The sequence below is a fragment of the Prinia subflava genome, chromosome 1, assembly GCF_021018805.1.
Source record: "Prinia subflava isolate CZ2003 ecotype Zambia chromosome 1, Cam_Psub_1.2, whole genome shotgun sequence".
Lineage (NCBI taxonomy): Eukaryota > Metazoa > Chordata > Aves > Passeriformes > Cisticolidae > Prinia > Prinia subflava.
The window spans coordinates 93,742,124-93,765,387 of record NC_086247.1 but is presented as its reverse complement, the minus strand read 5'-3'; the positions used below and the strand labels follow the sequence as shown (position 1 = coordinate 93,765,387).

The window sequence follows — 23,264 nt, the reverse complement described above, 5'->3', positions numbered from 1 at the left end:
TTCCAGCTCCTGGCCCTGCGCACCACACGCCAAGTGTCACACCATGTGCCTGAGGGCGTTGTCCAAATGCTTCTTGAACTCTCTCAGGCTTGGTGGTCTGACCGCTTCCTTGGGGAGCCTGTTCCAGTGCCCAACAAACCTGTGGGTGAAGAACCTTCCCCTAATACCCAACCCAAACCGCTCCTGACACGGCTTCATGCCATTCCTTCGGGTCCTGTCAGTCGCTGGGGACTGGTGTGGCTGTGCCACATGCATGAAGGGTGGCTGGGAAAGGCAGAGTGCCCAGCCTGTGCAGCCAGTTCATAGCAGTACACCTGACAGGAGTACTTCCATGAGTCTCTCACATATCAGCTGGGTTTTCAGTACTGATCGTAAGACCTAGACTTAAGTGCATAATATCCTATCAGCTCACCAAAGGTTATGAATGTGTATTACCTGCAACTCAGGGGCTAGTGTTATTTCTATAATTACTGCATTGGCAATTGGCTTTGATTCCTTATGTGAAATGGGATGTAGTTTCTGTAAGGCAAGCACACCATGACCTGGACAAATTCTGAGACTACTTTTTGCCATGCTGTTGGATTTAGCAGAAATCTCTCTGCTGCTGTGCAGTGATGCACTGATTACACTGCTCAAATCCTAGAGATATTACAGAATTCAAGTGGGGAGAATATCTACAGTTTCTTTCTATCTATAAATTACTTTATTTGCAGTGAAAGAAAGCATTGGTATAAAATAGCCTTTCAAATTTGGCAGTCGTTTGCTTGCTGTGTCAGCAGTATGTGTGAAAGAAAAGGCATGCTCCGTAACCTACGTTTCAAAGGTCACAGTGCTACTGCTCCAGGCTTCTGAAAACCACAGTTGGAGCCAGCATCATGGTTGGTCTGAAGATTTGGTCTGTCTTGCTGATTATCTTTTACCATTTCTGTCAAAGTTGTACCCCATGTGGAATTTCAACTCATGTTGAAATAGGTAAGACATCTTCAAAATGGATTTTCTTGTGTTTTGAATTTCTTGTGAAGAAAAGTAAATTCAGATTCAGCTGGAAAGCAAAGGGAAGAAATAATGTTAAAAGTAATGACCAGTCTACATAATTTTGAAAATGTGAATAACATGATAAATGAACAGTTTCATTTTGGAGTTTGAAATTTTACTGGTTTTGTAAGTAAAATGCTTGAATTGACTTGGGTTGCGTATTTTTCCGTCTCCTAAGACACAGTCATTAAGTAACTGGAATGTTTTTGTCTGTGAGTCGTGCACAGACAGTTTGTTTTGGAGAAAGAAAAGGAATGCTTTAGGCAATTCGTGGGATTTTTATATTTAAACTAAAGAGTAGCACAAGTCCTTTGTGGTAACTGTGTTTACAAATCACTCTGTATTAATTATGCCATACCTGCACAAGTAGATAAAATTATGTAATGTGTTTCTATCTGTAACTAACTTCATAAAAATTTTGTTCTGTGTCTCTTTCCGGTAGGTTGCTCTCTGTAGCCAGAACAGCCTAGATTTGTAGAGAGTGAAGGCGAGAACTGAGCGAATATCAAAATGGAGAAATATTTCTGTTTTGAATTACTTGTTTGCCTGTGCTATTTTTAAAATCTGGTTTCTTCCACAGTTATTGAAAGCACAAACATGAGCAGCGTGAGGTTATTCTGAAACAACTATTCACAATAATTGACAGTTTTAATTGTTTGTTCTTCTGGTTTTGTTTCTAAATCCATTGCTCAAACAAATGGAAAAACGTAGGATGTTGCCTTTATTCGGGTAATTTTCTCAGACTTTATGTACTGAATACATACAACTTTGAACACTTTAAAGACTGGGATTATTCACGGTGTTTGAGACTGGAGTGTGTTCCCTTACTGAGTGTTGTACCTATGGTCAGCATCCTGGAACAATTTGCTTTTCCTAACAATGTGTCAAGAAACCCATAATAATCTGTAGGAGAAGTCACACTGCCTGAAGTTAGGCAAATGCACATAACTCTGCAAGCTCGGGGCTCTAATTACTGAGCATGAGCTTCTGAGGACTTAAAATAACAGATTTGCCAGAATAGAGTGTGTTTGAAAAAAAATCTGCAGAGAGAAACAAGCTTACAGATCTGTCCCAAAGCAGTAATTTTTTTTTCTTTTTCTAATCAAGGGAGTGTGTTGCAGAAAACTTGTGTTTATGTAATATATAATATTTATATCATCTTGGTTGTCTGGGGAGTTGTGTGTAAACTGAACTATTGGGTCAGTTTACAAGTTTTGTCCATTTGTCAGGAAATTACATTAAACTGTGATCAGCTCTGATGCTGCCAGAATGAGTGCTCTTATTGTTGTTCATATAGAACTTTATGATGACAAGATGAAAATATTTCCAAAATTTAGACACTGAGTACTCCAGGAAAACAAAAGAAAACAAAAACAAGCAACAACAACAAAAAAATCAACCAACCAACCAAACAAAAAAACCCCACCAAACCAAACAACAAACAGTAGAAAGGAATTCCTCTCACTCAAAGCCAGCACCAAAGAAATCCTGGGCAGAGTTTTGAAAGTACTTTTAAAATGATGAAAAGCTCTGCCTGTTCAAAATGTTGATGGTGTTCAGTGTGCTTGGCAGTGCTGTGCTGTGTCCTACTTGCACGGCTGTGCCGTGCAGATCTGAGTGGGGAAGCTCTTTGTCCTGGGGGTTCCTGTCAGACCTGTGAGGCTCTGTGCCACTGTGGGGATCTGGCATAAAATTCCTTGTAAACGTGGAGTTGTAGAACCTGGGCCCACTTGAGTAGTGAGAGAATTGTGGGGGAGGTGTGAGGCAGAAAAAGCAAACTGCCAAACTGAGGCTCTCCCACACTGGAATCAGAGATGTGATATGTGTAGAAATGCCTGAGCCTTAAAATTTTAGATTATTACTTGTTACTTTGTTGTTGTTGTTTCTCTTCTGGTGCAAGGCTGGTCTTCAAGGTATTTTAACTTATTTGTATTAGGATGATTTACATTATTGGGTAAAATTCAAAGTGAAAGAGCATTCAAACCCCCACAGTTTTGCCTAGATCTTGTTCCAAAATAGTAATGGATTGTTTTTGATTTGGTGGGAGGAGGAGTTTTTTTGTTTGTTTTGTTGTTTGTTTTTTGTTGGTTTTTAAAACATGATTTATTTGGTAAGGAACAAATTAACTTCAATCTTTGTAAATAGATTTAGAGGAAATACTGGGTATTTTTAGAATAGGGTTGATAGATTATTCCTAGGATCTAAGATTAATTAGGATACCTTATTAAAAAAAGCATGTCAGTTGTTTCATTCGTTTGTTATGCCAGCTAAATAAAGATTTTGGCAGTAAGAGTATCTGCCAATTCAGTGAACAATTAGTGTTATTTACCTTGCTGACTTTAGATTTTTGTTACTTTTCATGCCTGTTAAAAATTAATCAAACTGTTAAGCATCCACATTGGTTCCCAACCTTTTTCACTATTAAGGGCAACAATGAAGCCTGAATACAGTACAGCTAGAACTTTATGGTCCATGCTTTACATGTGCTGGGTGTGGTCCTGTCAGTTCATTGCTGTAGCTCATTTCTGGATATGGGGCATTCATTTCCCTGTGATTTCAGCTTGCTCAGCTTGGGAGCTAGGGATTAAAGAGAGACTGAAGATGTGCCACAGAAAGAGCACTTCCTTATTAGCTCTCTAGATGAGAAAACACAGCCTCTCACAGGTACACAGTTCTTTGAGAAATGGTATTTCATGCACGTGGCGCTTGGCTTAGTTATGAAAATGTGGTGTCTTCTGGTTCTGCTAATGCTTCTAACAAAACGGGGGTCTGAACACAATTATCTATAAATCAAAACTTCAATATATTGTTTTTCAGCACATAGAGCTCTGGAATTTTTCATTAAGCATGAAGGGAGTGTTAATTATAGACAGGTAGGAAGCATATTATTGCTTAATTTTGTACACCTTTCTTCTGAATGTTTTTCTTTCTGTCTTCTCACCTTTCTTTATTATTCTCAGTAATTTATGTGTCAATATTGTGCCCAGACTGTATATTTACCTTTTTTTATTCAAAATAATTTGACTCCTTCTGAATATTATTACAGAAATATAGCAATTATACACCAGTGTGTGTATATATATTTTTTGTGGTTTCTTGCATGTTTTCCTGTCTTCTTTAGTCATGTTCTATATGAGCAGTTATTAGAAAAATCAGTAGAGGACTTTGGGAAAGCAGATTTAATAAACCTAAGGACAGCAAAATGACAGCAAGGTTTTGTGCATCATATGGTGTATTTTACCAAGATAATATTTTGCCGGTTATTAAGAATGTATCTTTCATGTTGGCAGTAAAATGTGGTTTTGTGCTCTGCAGTAGCATTCTGATTTCTTTCCCCCCCCCCATCCTTTCCCCAGTTGTTACTAAATCATCAAGATGCTTTTCAGGCTGGGAGCATTTATCCTGATGCCTTTTATTCTCCAATCTGCAAACATGGTAAGAGAAGCTTTATAAGTTTAATGTTATAAGAATTGCATTTTTATGTGGAAATCCTACAGAAATTAGTGGATTAAAAATGGTTATGTTGTAAGAAATGAAGTGTGGCCAAAAATGCTTTCCTGCAAAAACAATCCACTATTTTTGTTGAAGCCTTTTTATAGAACTTTATAATGAAATAACACATTTGAAAATGTTTTAGAAAGTAACTCTTGGGTTAATTTAACTATGTAATAGGTAGGCCAGTTTGATAGAAGGATGCTGTTCGATTAAATTTGGTCAGATTACTGAGTCCAGAGAGGACAAAATGATCTTTTTATAATAAATCTTAGGGAAGGCCTAAAGCTATTTCTGTATTAAATATTATTATTTTCTATCAGATCAGTCAAAGACAGGATAGGAGGATCTAAAAATCCCACAGCAACAAAATAGTGTAGGACTTGCTGGGGGTGGATGAGCAAGTATTTATAACATCCCAGTTTATAGCCTTTTTTTTTTTTCTCCCAGAGTGCAGACTCTTGTCATTTAGTCTTCTTGTTGGAAATTAATGCCAGTCTTAATTTTGCTCTTGCAGATCAAATGACTGCACTACAAAATTAGCATCCTCTTGCAATAGCTGTAAAACATATGTCTTGACTTGCAAGCGGTCCCCTGATTTTTCAGCTCTAAAAGGTCAGCTCTTGATCATAATCAGCTTCCCCAGCAACATTAGAGCTATAAAACAGCCAGCTAGGCCTTGCTGTAGGATATTTGCTACTGAAAGAGTAAATCTGGATAGTGAGCGGTTAGCAAATGGGATAAAGAGCCTGTCTTCCAGCTACAAGCTATTAGAGTGTTCAGGCAGATACCAGAGATAGGGCAGTGATAAGTACTTTGTGTGAGGATATCTGGCCTTACTGGCTTTGATATTGTTGAGATATTAGTGGAATTTTAAAGTATTGGAAGTAGCTTATTTTAGTGGATCATGCAAATTTCATTAAATTTGAGGTGTACATAGGATCTTTTTTGGTTTAGAGCCAAATCACACAGCTGCAGCCAAAGTGTTCTCATTTTTCTTAGACAGAGGTTGTTGATGCTGCCTTTTGGTTATGCCAACTACAGGCTGCTTGGTTCATATCCTGATGTGCTCAGTTCACATCCAGATCACCTCTCTGTTCTGGCATTTAATACTCGTTTTGTCTTCTGTTACTTATCATCTCACTGGTCTCCATTTTCTGCCTGGCTCTACCAACTTCTTGTCCCAAACTGCAGTCTTGCTTTCCTTGTTTTCACGAGTGATGTTCTCCTGGCATTTTTTTTCAGTTTCTACTTCAGCTTGGTTATATATCTATCTACCTCATCTTTCCTTCTAACCATTTTGACCTGTCTTATACCAGGTCAGAACTTCCCTATCTGCAATATCCAATCTTCATTCCTTCACTAACATTGGAGTTCATCTTGCCTTGTTAGAGTTGGGCCACTTGTCAGCAGTCTCCTTAGTCAATATGGAAGAAATAGGTACCTCTTCAGACCTGAGCTGTTTTAACTGAGTGTGACAAGATCAAGAACAAAGCCATCCAGACTGCTTCCTTGGACAGGAGACAAGCTTAGATGGCTACTCTGGTTTTGGCCAAGCAAGTACCATCCTTCTTTTATCTGGTTTAGCTGCACTATAAAATGTCAAGAGGCCAAAAGGTAACTGAATTACCCCCAAGGTCTGCTCTTTCAGTTTTTAATCTACCCTAAAATTGTGCAGTTTCACATTGCTGTGTCAACAAACATGCACTCTTCCTCCAAGGGTACCGATGGTCTGAACAATCTCCTGCCTACCTTCTTCCCCCTTAGAGAATTTGACATTGTGTGTTGCTTGATCTCTTTATGTCAACATCCTTTTGCACTTAGCTTTATGTAGGTACACAGAAATTTTTAGGCAAGGTCACTTATGTTAGATCCTACACAATCTTTTCTGCCTGAATTAAAGTGAGAGTAGTAACTGATTCTTCAAATGAAACCTGATTTTTCCTGCTTTCTTCCCCTTTTCTCTTCCTACACTGACTGTATCTTGGCTAGTTTGCCTTTCTTTTGAAAATGATTGTGGTGATAATGATGACATAGCCCTCCTCTGTCCTGTGGAAACTGATATCTGCCAGAAAACATGCCATTTTGAGTTGGCTGCTATTCCCTACAGCTTTTCTGCCATACAAGTAGATGCATTAATTTAGACAGCAGGTTCTCTGTCAGCTCTCTTTATCTTCTCTGCTTGGTAGGCAGCTTTTCATTGTACTGTATCTACTCACAGGCACAGAGGAAAAGAGCAGGCACAAAATTTTCAGATGCTTCAAGCCAAAGTCATAGAAGGTAAATCTAGTATCTGTTTTGATAGTATAGATCAGATATGTCTCTTTTGGCTCTTTTCATTAGCTGGAGTGCAAAATGTATCATCTGTCTGACACAAAATTGAACAAAAGTCTGTGAGGTTTTTAATGGAGAAGACCCTTTCTTTTTCTTTTTTCTATTTCATTTTCCCCCAAAGAATAAATCAAATACTGATGCAAATTTTATTGCAATAGGAAAGTTTCATGATGTGTCTGAAGACACTCACTGGTCACCATTTCTCAAAGCAAGTATTGACTACATCAGAAGGAATTATCCTCAGCCTTGGGAAAAGGTAAGAAAATTGATTGATATTTGCTTGACTTTGTTTTCAACTGTTTTCTTCTCCTTCACTAGTTGTATTTTCATCCTTTGTGAGGTGTAGAAAAAACCCAACATTTTTATATTAAAGTCTCTGCTTATCTAGGAACACTTGAAATCCTGCTGTAATCTTTACCATACAAATAGTTTACAGGTTCCATATAAAGTCTGTCAGTTTTCTCCACTGTGGTCTTGTGCTTATGATACATTTCATAGGGCCAAACTTTTAAATATGATTGATGGTCTTGCATTCCAGTGAGATCTGGTTGAGGGTTTGCCATTTGAAAACCAGACACCTTTTAGACTTCTCACTTGTGAAATCTTGAACTTAATCCAGATTTGCTCTTGTTAATGTTCTGTGAGGTATTTAGGAGGAAAGGAAAAACAATTTGTCAAAAGTGAGCGTGCAGAGAAATGTATTTCTCTCTTCTGTCTGCCTACACAACAGCCATGGTGAGAGAGGGAGTTCAGTCCTTGGAAGTTTATCCTTGGTCCAGAAAAACAGCTTAGTACACATTTAACTTGAAGTATGCAAATTACTCTCACATCAACCATGTAATTCTATGGCCTTGAGCTGTATAAACCGCTTAAAGTGTCTGAAGTTACAAAATTTGACCACAGCATCAAGCAATAAGCAGTCAGCACTTAGTCCTGGTCCGCTCATGGGCTGTAAGAGCTTCTTACCTGTATCCTTGTATAACACACATGCAAAAATGCTAACATTTTCTTAAAGACAGGAGTAAAATGACAGACAAGCGGGTTGTTGTTGTTGTGTAGGCTACAGAGAAGCTGGTGGCTTTCCTGTTTGGAATTGCTTCACATATGGTGGCAGATGTTAGCTGGCATAGCCTGGACATCGACCAAGGATTTCTAGAGGCCATGGCAGAAGTAAGCCTGTAATATTTTTTATTGATGCTACTGGATTTATTGGAATGGATAGTTTCCCTTTGGACTGTGGTGGGGAAGAAAGAGAAAACCTGGAGCCCTGTTTCAGGAAGATTTTTGGAGAGACACAATGTCATAAACTTCATAAGAGTGTAGTTGGTCAGGTTTGGGACCTGTAAACGTAAGTGTTGCTTGGAGAGTTTGTTTCTGTTCATATTAAAAGAAACAGGCAGTTCTCTTGTTTTTCTCTTTCTCCAGATTGATTTTCACGGTTCATACTCAGAAGCTCACAGTGTTGGAGATTTTGGTAATGTTCCTGTTTGCCAGTCATAGATCCTTGTATTAGAATAACTTGTCCCCTTCAGACCCATGGTGGTTGATCTTGCCTCTTATCCTGTGCCATGCAGGAGTTAAAAACAGCTTATGTACACTGTATTCATGCCCTCCCCCATGGCTTGCAAAGCCTGCTGTACCTGTCCTCAGGTTTCAGAAGACGTGATAAGGCATATGGACATTTGGATTAAAGCCAAAATGCAGACCAAAGGATGCTAAGATTTGGATGGAGTCACACTGTCATTTTAAATTGTACATTATTCTCTGGATGTACAAAATGTGCAGCATACTGTCAGGTGAACCATTTGTGTATTCTAAATATATAGCTGGAAGATCTGCCATATAAATGCATATAGAAGACCCATACATAGCTTCATGCACACTGCTACCCATGAAAGATACCTAACAGGTTTTGTTTGCTGGGCTATGTGGGTTTCTTTGTCATTCTTTCATCCTCAGGAGGAGATGTAGTGAGTCAGTTTGAGCTGGACTTCAGCTACCTGGCATCGAGTTGGTAAGATGATGAGGTTGCCTTCTTTAATATTTAATGTTTGTTTTTGTATAATAATATATAATAAAATTACATATTATATCACATAATTCTGTATTAATCTGTTTAACAAAATGCTGTCCTATATTTTTTATTCAAAAGAAACCCTTCCAAATATTTTAAATGTTATGAATTTGGTATTTCTTATCTGCATATTTCCTGTTCCCTGACATGAAAAACTGGAAGGACAGAAGAGAGTTTTATGTATAGGAATACAGCAAAAAAAGAATAAATTATTTATGTCTTAAATTATAACTAGTTATATATAAAATAGCTAGTGAAAACCTTTTGCTGAACTGTCCTAGCAGCTAGTTAAATAACTCAGTTAAGTGGAAATCTCAGCGAGATTTATTTAAAGTTTTGGAAGTTGAGGATGTTGAATTCAGACAGTTTTAAAAGCATAAAAATGAGCAGAAGATTTAGATATCCACTTTTTTTTTCCCTCACAGCTGAATGTGCAATCCTGGTATTTGTAAATTTTCATGATCTTATGTAGTCTTTTGAAATTTGGAATATTTTATAGGCTGCTGTTATTATAAGAACTTTTGTTGGGTGATGTGGATCTTTTGTTGTAATACATTCTTTTTGATTTTAGGTACGTACCTGTCAAAGACCTAGCAGCTATCTATAAGGAATTTTATGGAAAAGAGATCATAACTGAAAGCACAATTGCTGAATGTACTTATATGCTGTTTTTTGAACTGTAAGTTGAATTTATCTGCCTGAGCTTTTGTAAGTGAAACATATGTAGCAGAAATATGATAATTGTATTTGAAATTGTATTTGAAACACCTTACTCATTGATGTCAGCAAGGAAGGCTCCCTCCTAGACCCCAAAATCATAGAACATCTGAATTTTTTTAATGACTGAGATTCAAATTTGGATAATTTAATGACTGTTTAGTTAATTATTACACCACAGATGGTGAATCTTGGCTATTTAATGCATTTATACATTTAACTTATTTATGCCTATTTATTTGAGAACAGCTGTATCTCCAAGTACCATTGCACTGTGGTGAGTTAGCAGTTTAATTATCATGCACTGAAGGAGTCTAGATACTTGCCTTGTCTAGACTTGTACTTCCCTTCAAGTTCAATTCAAAAGAGACTTTGGATATCTGGTAGTGTCTGCTTTTGAATATACTGAACAGCTTAGCTGTATCCTGTATTTCAGTTAATTACCAATAGTCACGCAACATTTACAAAAACCGTGAATCCTTCAAAACTAAGGGCTATAAAGTTTATATCGTTACTTTTTACATTACATCTTTAAAAATACATCAACAACCAACACGGAAATGTAATGACTTGCATAGTATTTGCCATGTAGGACTTTTGAAAAGAACTATTTAAATAATTAAGTATTAAATGAAGCAAGCTTTATTTCTGATTTTTTTTTTCAGGTATGGAGAAAGGCTTCTTGTTGGCAAGGTTGGTTTTCTGTTTTATAAAAATGAATATGGAGCATGGAGACGATGTGATCCATCTTACTGAGGACATTGCCTGTCTCTTAGCTTTTTCCAACATTTGCTAGTAAATCTCCATTTCTGGTGGAGAAATTCCATGAATATTTCCTTGGAGGAGTGGATGATATGGCATTCGGGACCAACAACATTTTTGAGCTGACAAGCCATATGCTAGAGAATGGAACCAGGTATGGTGTGTGTCTTGAACTATGACATGCAGTAGTCAAGTCCTGAGTTGTCACCCACTAAGTGTTCTTCTTAAGGCAGGATCTTTCCTGGAAGAGGTGCTGAGCTTTAGATCCTCACTTAGACAAGGGGATTTCCATGGCTGCCTTTTACCTGGGTGCACAGGATTATGCAGGCCTTGAGTTTGTACTTTTTATGTGTTCACGCTCCTCTGCCCAGGCATGCCTCTGGCATGCCCAGGTGATACTTAGCAGGGAAAATTTGGGTCACTCTTTAAGACATACTCAAGGGTTTGGTTAAAAGTTGCATAGCCATGCCCTGAGGTTCTGCCTTGACTGGCAATCTGAGCCTGCACTTTCTGGCTGCTGCCATCAGTCAGCAAAGATGTCCTTTCTGAGGACAGGTCATATATTACCTTCAGACTCTGAAGGCAAATAGGATTAGAAAGAGTAGGAATATATATTCTAGTGTTTAAGCTCGGGCTTCTACTCACGATTTCATATCTTTATAGAAGTTTAACCTTGTACCGCTCTCTTACAAACACAACCTTTCTGTAAATAATTTTAGAAGACCACCAGTGGCAATTAATCCATCCATTTATATGGAAAATATCACTGTAGCTATTTTGGTAAATTATGTTTGAAATACAGAATGGCACAATCTGTTACATTTTTTGTTCCAGAATGGCACTTCCTTTAAAAGCGCTTTAGATTCATATATATGCATGTTAAAATAAGTTTCCTTTAAGAGCTCTATAAAGACATGTGATACTCATACAGAACCTAATCAAGGTTATCAAATAAACATCATAGGGGTTTCTAAGGGTTATGATGATGCTCTAATATTGATTTTCTTGAGAAAACTGATGACTTTTAAATTAAGAATCAGTAAGGATAAAAGTCGTATTTTTAGTTTCACTTCCATTGTGGTAAAATCTTTAAAGCACATTCTGTGTATTTTTCTTTAGTGATTGTTATCTGCCTAAGAACCCTCTGTTCATAAACTGCACAAAGGAGCACAAGGACAACCACATGTAAGTATAGCTCTGATGGTTTAAAGCTTCAGTGATGAAAGGAGGGTCTTCTGCTAATGTGGACAGTGAGCCACTGGAAATTAAAGATATTTTGGGTAATATTTTTGTGTACGACTTTGAGATTCTTTTAGCATAAATAACTCTGTTTTGTACAAAGGAACGGTGCAGAACCCAAGAGCGGCTTTTATCTCAAGTCATTACTTCAGTTATATTAATTGTTATCACTGCCTTCTTTATTTTAGCAGAAACAAACAATCAAAACATGAACATCACAAGAATACAACTTCTCTGCTTACAGAAACACTTGAGAAGAATATAAACTATACAGAGAGAGGAGTTCAATTCAACATACAGCCTTGGGCAACAGTAAGTGAGAAGTAACAGATGTGTCAGGTAAAATTCATCTCTATAGAAAATTGGTTTTGTTTCTGTCTGAAATGCTGCATGATAGAGCAGGGTCTCTGGATGTTAACAGTAGCTGACTTCATGGACATTCCAGTACCATTGTTAATCTATATATGTACATCATAAATACTCAATTTTTGAACTTTGTTCATTGTACAGTGAAGTTAGAACAAATCCTGCAGTGCCAAAAATGACAACATATATATTTAGTATTTACATTTTACAGACATATGATGACTTTTTTGGTTTAAGAACTCTGAGCAAAGCATAGCAGTGAAGGATTAGTAGTGCTCCCTTTAGAGCATAAGATTTCTGTCTTTCTAACACAATGCTTATGATCTGAGTCATACTCCTCTTAAATCCATGTTGTGATTTCCACTGTTGGTGACTTGATTTTTGAGATGTCCCAAAACGTAGAGTTTCAGCCTGTGTTTTAACCACTGTTGTGTCCCTTCATTATTTTTGTTTCAGAAATCTCTCCGCTTGATAAACCATGCTTTTAAAACCAATGTCTGGAGAGCATTAGGAGCTACACATCAGAAATCTTCTAAGCACATCTCCAAGCCAGCAGCTTCATATTTTCTGACTTCGCCCTATGCTAGGCTTGGATGGTTGGTAATTTTTTTCATACCACCTTCCTCTTAATTTCTGAAAATTTTGAGTACCTACCAAAATACTGTTGTTGGTCCTTTGGTTACTCTTCAAAGGTGAAAGTGCAAATCAATTAGTGGTATAAATCTGAGGGAATGGCTTATATTGTATGTCCAGAACAGCAAGTTAACTCATAAGATTTTTCTTTCAGATGTTGATTAAGCTCAGAATGGAAGGAACTAACATTAGAACTAACACTGGCTCTAGTTCTGAACAGTAAAGGATCATCACTACCCCTTTTTGGTTATAAGATGTTGTTTGTGCAAAATTAATCATCTGTCATGAGTTGATGACTGATGATGTCTACTGAGACTTCTTGGAAATACTCTAGACTAGTAGGGAGTTCAAAGATAGATTCAGGACAGAGAGAGGCATATTCTCTCTCCTTGCCAATGAGGTTCTACCTCGACCTTCTACAGAGAAGAGTAATAAAACAAATTTTTCTGCTTATCTAACTTCCCTTGTTCTCTCTCAAAATTTGGATTTTATACTTGGATTTATTTCACACTGGCTAAATTAACAGTGCATAGTTCTTTCCATGTTCCCTCTGTAAACTCCAACATGTTACTGAGACCTGTGATCCTTTTATTTATCTCTTGTTAAGTCCATCAATTAAATTAGATGTTCCATTCGAAAGATTTTTTTTTTTTGTATTCTTTGTCATATGCAAGCAGCCCTTTTTCTTGCTTCTTGCTCTGATTGGTCTCAGTCAGTAAAAAGCAGTTCCTACAGATCCCAGATGCATTGATGGAAGATGATTCTTTTGGTTTCACTTAATTCAAGAAAACAAATAAATATATGATATGAATCATGTTGTATAGATCTTTACAAAACTATATTGGGAAGCACAGGTCCTGGTTTATCTGAATTATGGGGGTTTTTTTCCACTAATGTTATGGTGGATATATGTCTGGAAATGCTGATTTTGTTGACTCCCTTGCTGCACAGGGCACTGATCTCAGCTGACCTAAACCAGGATGGATATGAGGATTTGGTGGCTGGAGCACCAGGGCACAGCACCATGGGCCATGTTCAGACAGGAAGGGTGTATGTGGTCTACGGCAACCAGTCAGGTTTGCCACCAGAGGACATGGACCTGGATGGTAAAGCTGACCAAGTACTGCAGGGCCATCAGGTATAAGGTCAAGGCAGATATTTGCCACTTAATTTTTTTTGCCTAAAAATTGGTGAGTTTTCAATGAGCAGTGGTATCATTAATGTGTATGAGTATTATTCCTGAAACACTCCTCCTGATGTTGTAAGGTGTCATATGCTTTTCAAGTAAAATAATCATTATTAAAGTCCCAGGAACAATTGAAGTGATGGTGATCACTTCAATTATACTTCCATTACTGTACCGGATAAGAGAGTATTAGACCATAAAGTGCCCTTAAATAAAACTCAGGTTGTGTCTCTGTAAATCACAGTATAGCTCATTCTGATCCCTGAATTTAAGAAAATATTGTTTCCTGTTCTTTTTAATCTAAAATTATTAATGTGATATGTTTTAATTCCTTTGAGGCTAAAAAGAGAAGACTGATTTGACATGAAGGTGGCTGGTTTGTAACAAAGAAGTAGGAGCAAATGACTCTTTTGAGTGTTAAATATGATCCTCTGTAGAAAATACCTTTATTTATAAAGAAAATAATAGGGAGAAGTGAGATACATTTCCTTTTAATTTGTTTCTGTGGACACAAACTGTGGAGTAACAGCTGCTGTCTTCTTACAGTGTGTTTTAGTCATTCCCAGTCATAATGCTGTCAACAGAAAAGACCATAAACTTAACGTCAGTGATGCACCGGACTCAGAAGAGGGAATGGCAAAGTAGCACCATATTATATTCTGTTGTCCTTAATTTTAACACAGTAGACTTTGAATTAATGTATTGTCACCAGCTTAGAATAAAAAAAAATATTACTTCGAAGAAAAAAAAAACATTGTTTGGATAGACTTTTGTCATCAGTTTCCAGTTCTTCCCTGTGCAAATGTACATTTGATTTTCGTGGTTTTGATTTGAAAACATGAGAGCAATCCTTTTTCTTTTAGCCTTCGGGAAGGTTTGGTTCTGCCTTGGCAGTCCTGGACTTCAATGAGGATGGAGTACCAGATTTGGCAATTGGAGCACCTTCTGTGGGATCTCAGTTTCTTACTTACAAAGTGAGCTACAAACATTGTTGTTCTTTTTAAACTCTCCAAAATGAATGTTTTTATTGATACATATTTTTTAAAGCATTGAAATGAAAAAAGAGCATTTCTGTTGTTGCTCAAGGTGACACTGTAATTTAAACAGAAGTTTATAACCTTTGTGCAATGACAGCTACCTGTATTTTTCTTTCAGTGGCATTTTGCACATTAGAAATCCGAACCAAATCGCAACTTTGCAACATTGACATACTGGAAATGTAAGGGGCCATTCATAAAATACAAATGTACTCTTTTTGTTTAGGAACCAAGGGTCTGTAATGGACCTCATGGGTCAATGAGTTTTGTCATATGCTGTTACAAGGCCAACAAATGATATCTAAAATGTGATATGAACACAGACACACTTGCTAAAATAATCAAGTTACAGAGGCTTAATGCTTACCAGATAAGCCTGTATAATGGTCTCTGTGTATTTTTAGGGCATGCAAACTGAGGGGTAAAATGTTTTGATTTAAACGATATCCATTAAGCTTAAAACTCTTCAGAAATTCAGATACTAATTTAGCTTAAATAAGAATTTAAGTTTCTTTTATTTAGAATCACCACTTGGAAAATTATGTGCATCTGTTATGCCTGGCACTGTTTGCCATTGCATTAAATAATAATTATCAAAATTTGAGCCATCTGAATATGTGTATTATGAGCATAAATATACCGCCCTTGTTCCCGTTCCTTGTTCACCCTTCATATTACACACAATATGAAGAAAATATACTTCTCTACTTTGTTGCTTGGCTACAGCAGTATCCATAACCCATGGATATTACCCATGGTTTGGGGTGGGAAAGAAAGTATTATGGGAAGGCTCTGAGAAGGAAAATGGAGTTGTATGAATAGCCCTTGCAGAACTGTTCCACTCCTTGTGATTGGCCTTGGATTTAAGCACCTGACATGCAGATGCTCTCATGCCTTATTTTCTTTTTCTGCTGTTTAGGGTGCTGTGTATGTCTACTTTGGAACTGAGGGAAGAGGCTTGGCACCTCAGCCAAACGTTACCATAACTTGTCAGGTATGTTGCTAATGTGATGTCCTGTTTATACCATCCTGTTAGCCAGGCTAACACAGGGCTATGCAGGAAGGAGGTGAGATAAAGGGGAAAAGATCTTATGGGCTTAAAAAAAGAATGTTAAAATTCAACTTATCTTTGCAAGGAAATTTAGACTGATGGGGATGGAGCAAGCAGGTGCTTGTTTAGATTGATTATATTTGGGAAAGACATTTATACCCCGGTGCAGGAAGGCACAAGGAAAGGTGAATAGCCTTCAAAAACAAAAAAAGCCATGAAAAAACCCCAACCCAAAAACAAAACAAAACAAACAAACAAACAAAAAAAAAAACAAAAACAAAAAAACAAAAAAACCCCAAAAACCACAAAATTGAAGCCAGGGAGAGGAAGTGTAATTTGGTCAGAAGCAAAGTTAGCTCTTTAGAATTAAATTGCTGTATTTTGCTACAGAATTGATGGTTTCAGTTCTATTTCAGGCTTAAACTAACTGTTTATTGCAGTATTCCTACTGTAATTTTGGATGGTCCCTCCTGGCAGCTGATGTTGATGGGAATGGAAATGCTGATCTGGTTGTAGGCTCTCCATATGCACCTGGTGGTGGGAAGCAGAGAGGATTAGTGGTTGCGTTTTACTCTTATTTCAACAGAAGTGACCAAGGTAATATTTGTTGAGTGAATTAACCTTCCCGTAGTTTATGTGACTGGTTATTTGCTCCTAATTAATCAAGGCATAATTCAGGTCTGAAGTGATCTCAAAGGGTGTGCCTCCTACTCAATAAGCTGTGAAGCCGGACCAAATTGCTCAGGGCTTTGTCCAGTTGCATGTTAAAGCCAGCCTGCCTGGGTGCCTCTGAATTGGATCACCCCCCTGAAATCTGCTCTTATCTGCCAGCTTCAAAAAAGGGCATCTTGTTGCCTTGTCTATATAATTTATAATCCAACAGGATGAGTCAAAAAATTGATCCCTGAAAGCACTCCACATGTTATAGGCATTCAGAGAAGAGCACATGGTTCTCTGCTCTTGTCAGAGGGATCATCTCAACCAGGATTTTCCCATCTGGTTTTCTGTCCATTGAGACTGCAATGTCCCAGCTTGGATGCAAGAACAATTGTGGGAAACTGTGTTGGAAATCTTGCTAAAGCAATGGATTCAAATATGTATTGTGAGTCCAGGGCAGACTCACTGCTCTTTCTTGGAAAATTGCAAATGAACCTCAACAAATGAATCTTTATCATTATGTACATTCCTTCATGTACATAATGAAGGAATGGTACAAGTGAATATAGTTGATGAGTAAAGGTGATGAGGTTTCTAGTGAATGAGGGAGGAAATATCGTATATGGAACTAAATAATAAAGCATGAGCATCTTTGTCAGAATCGTGTGATTGAGATTTACAAAAATGCTGAATTGTTGTAGTTTATTCTAATTCATATAAAATTAGAAACCACAAGAAAATGGGTTTCAAAACACTGTTAACTGACATTTTTGTAAAACCAAAGCACAGAATGAGTTATTTAAATTATAGCCAGAATGATCAGAAGCTCTCCCACCCAGCACCCTTGAAGAATTACAAGTTCTGATAAACTGTAAGTAGTTTAGGGTAGGCTCGAGTGGTAGCTTTCATGTACTTCATGTAGGCTGTTGGAAGGATTGAGAAGCAGGCTGTGTCAAATGTAAGCTTTCAGCAGCCAGTAGAGCTGCAGAGTGAGCAAGCAAAGTCAACAAGTACTGGTGCCATGTCACGGACAGTGTAACTTTGCACAGAGAAACTTGCTGTCATAAGATGCATCAGTGGAGGATTGCAAATGGGTTTTTCAATGCCAGGACACACCAAGATTTAACTCTTTTTTTTTTCTCTGGTCTCTCAGGACTTCTGTCAGTACAGGATGCCAACTGGATGGTGGAGGGGGAAGAAAACTATGCTTGGTTTGGATTTTCACTTGCCAGCTGCCAGCTGGAGAATGTGACGTTACTGCTGATTGGTAGCCCTACATGGAAGACTTGTTCTAGGTGTGGTGCATGGGAGACCTTGCTGTCTTCTCCACTCTGCTGTACTGAAAGGTTTAAGATTTGCAATATGTTAGACTTGCAGGTTTTTATGAAGTTTTCTTTTTGTTCTGCTTAGAATATTTTCATTACATTAATATTTTTATGTTTTCACCCTTCCTTATGGTATCTAATAACAAGGATTATTAGACCCTCTCTAGGGCAGATCTTAGTTATTTAAAGACACCTAAGAATTTCTTTGGTTTCCTTGGGGAGGGAGAGGGGACACAAAGAGGCTGATGGATAAGTGCACCTTAAATAATCATATGGAGATAGCATTTTTAAAAGCAAATTAAACATGAAGATAAATTGGATGATAAAAAAGTGGGTAGACAGATCAAGTCTGTGCTCTAAGTATTGTGAAATTAGTTAGAACAAGTATGGGAATTACTAAAGCAGATTTCTAGAATTTGTCAGGCACAATTATTCCAAAGTAAATGGGGAGGACATGTACAATTATATATCGTTACATACAAATTTATTTTGCATTGTAATTCAAGCTGCAACCTCATCTTGCCGGATGTCAGACAGAGTGTTGGGAAGGTGTACGGGTATAACCCACCAAGTACAAAGCGCTGGTTTGAGATAACAGGAGACAAGGTAGGGCTGCTTTTTTAGTAAGGGACATTGTGAATTATTTGAAGTAAAGTGGCATTCTATAGAAATTACATAGGTGTTCTAAACATCCAACAGGAGGTGGGCAGAATGGGTTTGTCTCTGGCCAGTGGTGTGCTGTCTGTGGCTGGGAACACAAGGAAAGTTTTGGTGGTGGGTGCGCCTACTGCAGGTATGTCCTGAAAACTGGAGACCAGTTCTGCTTTAGGATGTTTGTTTCTGCATGACTTGAGGAGAGGGACCATGTCTGAGGGAAAAGGGACCTTTAAATTGGCATGTAATTAAAAAAAAGAGAAATCACTGCAATCACCTGTATATGCCTTATAGGTAGAGTCCTCTCTACTGTGCCTCAACTTCAGTGAGTCTTTTTCCTTCCTTAAACTGGGCTTAACAGCATTACTGCTTTGCATTATTTATGTAACAGTGATTTTCTAGTAGACTGAATATTTCTCGGAATTGAAACAACACAGTATATTGTCCTCACTCTGGCAGTAGACCGTAAGGAATTGAGGAAGTCAAACTGCAGAAGTCTAACTTGAATGTATTTCTCCTCTGGTACTATGACTAAAAGATTTTTTTTCCTATTAGTGTTTATCTCCATATAATTTTTGATGTTATTTGATACCTTATTGTATGATTTTGTCCATTTTATGTAATGTCAGTATTACCTATAATTTTAAGTATTAATTCTGAGTTGCTGTGTGCCATGCTCACCATCTGTTTTGTTTATTTTTCCCAGACAGCCTGTCTAGGATTTTATTTATGTCCTCAGTGCTGCATCAAGCTGGACTGGCTCTGGTATATGACCTATCAAACAGCACCATGCCTTCTCTGCTCAGCACATTCAGTGGGGACAGGAGGTTTTCTCGTTTTGGAGGAAACATATACTTAAGTGATCTGGATAGCGATGGGCTAGGTAAAGCTTGATTAATCTAGACCAGAAATGAAGTGTTTAACTTTTGGCAACAGGAAAATTAATCACCTATATATTCATACAAGCGCTAAACACAGTCTGCTTTCTCAATTGAATTGTACCAGTATTCCATTGTGCTTTACAGGGAGGCCTCTCTAAAATCCCAAGCAACTCAATCAGAAATTGAAACATTGTAGTTGCCATCATTAATAGGAATTGTGGCATCTAGAGGCATGGAAATTCCAGCTCTCCCATGTTTTGGTCTACCATTAATTCATTTCTGCCGTGTTATGTCCCCTTTGTAATATGTGCAGATGAAATGATTGTGACATCCCCACTGCGAGCTAACGGTGTCACCTCAATCCTGTCTGGTGGGGCTGCTGGCCGTGTTTATATTTACAATGGCAGACAGGCATCCTCAGGGAATGTGACAGGCCACTGCACATCATGGACATCTCCCTGTCCTGAGGACTGGGTAAGAATACATGAAAGTGAATTCTGGACATAAATTTAGAATGACAACTAATTAATTATATACAGTACAAATACCAAGTCTTTTCTGCCTTGGTTCCAGAAAACTAAAGGTTTTATCAGCTTTCTGAATCTCTGCAATATAGCTCCTCTTGTTTGTTCTTAAATTACTTTGCTGTTTAGGAACCAGGGTTATCATACTGATCTTCTACTCTCTTCCACTGACTTTTTATTTCCTCTTTTTTTCTTCTTCTTCTTTAGGCACAGTATGTCCTGATTTCTCCAGAGGTAAGTAACCAGAAAACAAGCTACTGAGAGAAACTAAAAAGTCCTACTTAAAAAAAACCCCTAGCAGCATTATAACCAGCAATGTTATTTTATAGGAACTATCAAGATTTGGGAGTTCTGTTACCACTGTGAAATCTGAAAGAAAGGTGAGAAAAATTACTGTGGTTGATTGTTTCTTAGCATCCTTCTACCTCATGTGCAAAAAAAAGCTAACACTTCACATGTATCTTACATATTTTCAAGTCTTAAGTTCTTTAAATAGTTAATTAAGTCACTCTCTGAACCGATAATTAAATCCATTTTATAGATTGATGAGCTATGGAGTTGCCAAAATTTTAGCACCTAAATTAAAAAAAATTGAATCACTTGAAAGCAGCCTGAATTCTAAACTGCTTAGTAGTATGCTGAAAGGTTGCATGGAAAATGCAGCATAGGTGCCTCCTGGCTTTACTGCTCATGCAAAGTGGATGCTCAGCTGTGGAGCAAACCAGGCACCCAAAGCCACCCCTCTCATTTAGTCTTTACAGGCTTGCTGTCCAGGCTATCATCTGCAGTGAATGCCGTTCATATATCGTGTGTTTCTGAGCACAGGGGTCCAGTTCCCATCTGACTGATTTAGGATATGTTTGTGTACCTGTTTCTCTTTGCTTCCCCCAGATGTCCATTTGTCTAACAAACACCAATTGCTACATTTGTGTGCTGCACTGAGGAGCCTTTTTTTCATCTGGAAGGTTACTTAGTGCTTGTTTAGCTGAGTTCAGTGTTCTGCTCACTCTGACATCACCTCCATGAGGACTGGGGTTCTCTCTGGGTACAGAGGAAGCCTCAGTACCAGGCTGAGGAGGTCTTCAGCAAATGGCATTTGACTTCTTGTGTTAAAACATGCAACACAGAAACACCTGGAAGTTCTCAGCTAGATTAGGGTGTATAATCCAACACCTGAAACACAGGCACTGCTAAGTGCAAGTGAGGCCATTCTCCAAGCAGTTGTGTTCTGTTGGTACAGCACCATCTAGTCCACACTCCCCCTTCATCCCTCTTGATCTTAGCCCTGAGAAGCAGTTTGTATGGGCAAGAGACTCATTTCATTTGGTTCCAGCTTGCTCCAGTTCCCCAAATGAAATAGTCTATTTGCCAAACTATTTTCTTAACTGCTACTCTGATAAGGTGGGCTGCTCTCTCATTTCCCATCACATTTCTATATGACACTAATGAGAGGGTCAAAATCATCAAGGGAAGCTTAAGGCAGCCATGCACCTGCAGTTGCATTTTGCTAACCTTTGCTCTTTATCCCTGCAGAAACAAGTTGTAGTGGCAGCAGAGAGAAGTTCTGCGAAAGCTCGACTTGGTGGAAGGCTTTTTGTCTACTCACTCTAAAAGTTCACAGTAGCCCTAAAGCCCAGGGCACACCTGATCTTATAGTGAAGAATCTCTGTTATATTTGTGCTACTTTCCTGAACCCACAGAAACCAACACACTGTGGCAGCAAGCTTTTGCTGAATTTTGTGGTGGGCAGCAGCCTCGCTTATCTAGAACAGGCAAGCTGGTCTGAAAACTTTTTAGAGGTTGAATGAACAGGCAGCTGCATTTTTGGTAGTATCATTTGGCTGTATAAGGACTGTTCAGTGGCCACCTTCTTTACTGGCCAGAACTGAGTATCTTCTTGACAAAACTGGGAAACTGCAGCACAGGATTTACAATTCCTTACATACTGTGATAAAGATAAGGATTCTAAGTTATGGATAGTTATAAGCATGGAGAAGGGACAGCTTTAAGACTGACAGAAAAGTGAGTGCTGATCAACAGGATGGTCTCTCTCTCTCTCTCTCTCTCTCTCTCTCTTCTCTCAAGTCTTGAGGCCTGCATTGGGGGTGTAGCACAGCTCAGATCTCCCAGGGAAAAAAGAACAAGCAAGACTGATGAAGTTTTAGGAAATGCTTTTGCAATTTCGCTGATTACTCTGACATCCTTTCTGCTTTTGTGTAAAATTCCATGACCATGGTAACATAGAGTTGTTAATGGCTTTTATTGTTAACAGTACTGTCTTTCACTAATTAACACCAATTTTGTATGATGCAGGTTAAACAGAGTGCATCAATTATCTATTAAACAACTTGAGCAGCGGAATGTGTTGATACATTATTACCAGTGCTAGTCTATAGACATGTGTGTTTTCTCTCTCTCCTGCCTCCTTCACAAAGACAAAGCATTTTTTTTTTAAATAAAATTGCAGAATTCTAAAGGTCATACTCCAAAATTAAACACCTCAACTTACCCTCCTAGGAACTGTCTCTCAAGGATGCTGTTTTAAACAAATCAAAAAAGGCAAGGTGAACATTAGCTTGATGTACAATACACTCTGGTATCTATTTTGAGGACTTGCCCAATAGCAAAACACTTTAAAAAAAGGAGTTAAATCTGACCATATGAAAGAAATAACTGAATACAACTGGGATTGCAATACTTACATTACAAATCTGTTAACTGTGGTATGAGGCAAAACACGCAGTGTCCCTTTAAGGGCAGAATAAATATTTTCTCTTCAAATCAAAATTGACAAAACCAGTATGTTTTGTAGCAGTTCCATTCTGAACATTATCTCTCCACTGCCTTTTTTTTTTGTGTGTGTATAACTTCCATATACTTTTATTGCACTTGACTGCATTTTGATTACTTGAAACATTTGCTTATGTCTATGGAGATAAAAAGCAGTCTTGTAGAAGATGTCTTTCGCTCCATGTTTTTATTGTCCTTTGAGTCAGTTATGTACAGGTAGAGTCAAAAGGAGTTCACAGAAGCCTCCCTGCAAAAAAGCTTACAAGAAAGCTTCCCAAACAGCTGCACCAATACATATCAGTTCTGGCCTAAAGCAACTACAGCTCATTTGAAAACATCAGCATCCATCCTCCTTCATACATGTGTATTCCTGGGGTTTATCAGCCAAGGTATGTGAGCCATTGTTTTTTTCCATTGGATTGCTCAGTTTGGAGATTTTTTTACTACTTTACTAGCTAAGCTTAAAGGCTGCAAAAAAAAGAATCAGCTAAAAAACTCAAAAACATT

At 38.0% G+C, this 23,264-nt stretch overlaps 1 protein-coding gene across 2 annotated transcripts; it reads left to right on the top strand.

Moving 5' to 3' along the window:
* Window positions 1–817: 817 nt before the first annotated feature.
* GPLD1 (glycosylphosphatidylinositol specific phospholipase D1) lies at window positions 818–22,789 on the top strand. 2 transcript variants are annotated; one of them, XM_063403728.1, is made up of 25 exons: window positions 818–972; window positions 3,853–3,908; window positions 4,392–4,470; window positions 7,020–7,117; window positions 7,921–8,031; window positions 8,287–8,335; window positions 8,821–8,875; window positions 9,507–9,614; window positions 10,318–10,345; window positions 10,429–10,568; window positions 11,534–11,599; window positions 11,842–11,965; window positions 12,476–12,615; window positions 13,604–13,790; window positions 14,702–14,812; window positions 15,795–15,869; window positions 16,367–16,523; window positions 17,737–17,878; window positions 18,415–18,514; window positions 18,608–18,701; window positions 19,269–19,445; window positions 19,757–19,917; window positions 20,175–20,201; window positions 20,297–20,347; window positions 21,501–22,789. In XM_063403728.1, the coding sequence occupies exons 1-25, from the start codon at window positions 876–878 to the stop codon at window positions 21,576–21,578; spliced, it is 2,511 nt and encodes an 836-aa protein (XP_063259798.1). In that variant the 5' UTR covers window positions 818–875; the 3' UTR covers window positions 21,579–22,789. The 2 variants fall into 2 exon arrangements, with proteins under 2 accessions (XP_063259798.1, XP_063259806.1); XM_063403736.1 differs by lacking the exons at window positions 818–972; window positions 3,853–3,908; window positions 4,392–4,470 and adding an exon at window positions 6,747–6,807.
* The last annotated feature ends 475 nt before the right edge of the window (window positions 22,790–23,264 follow it).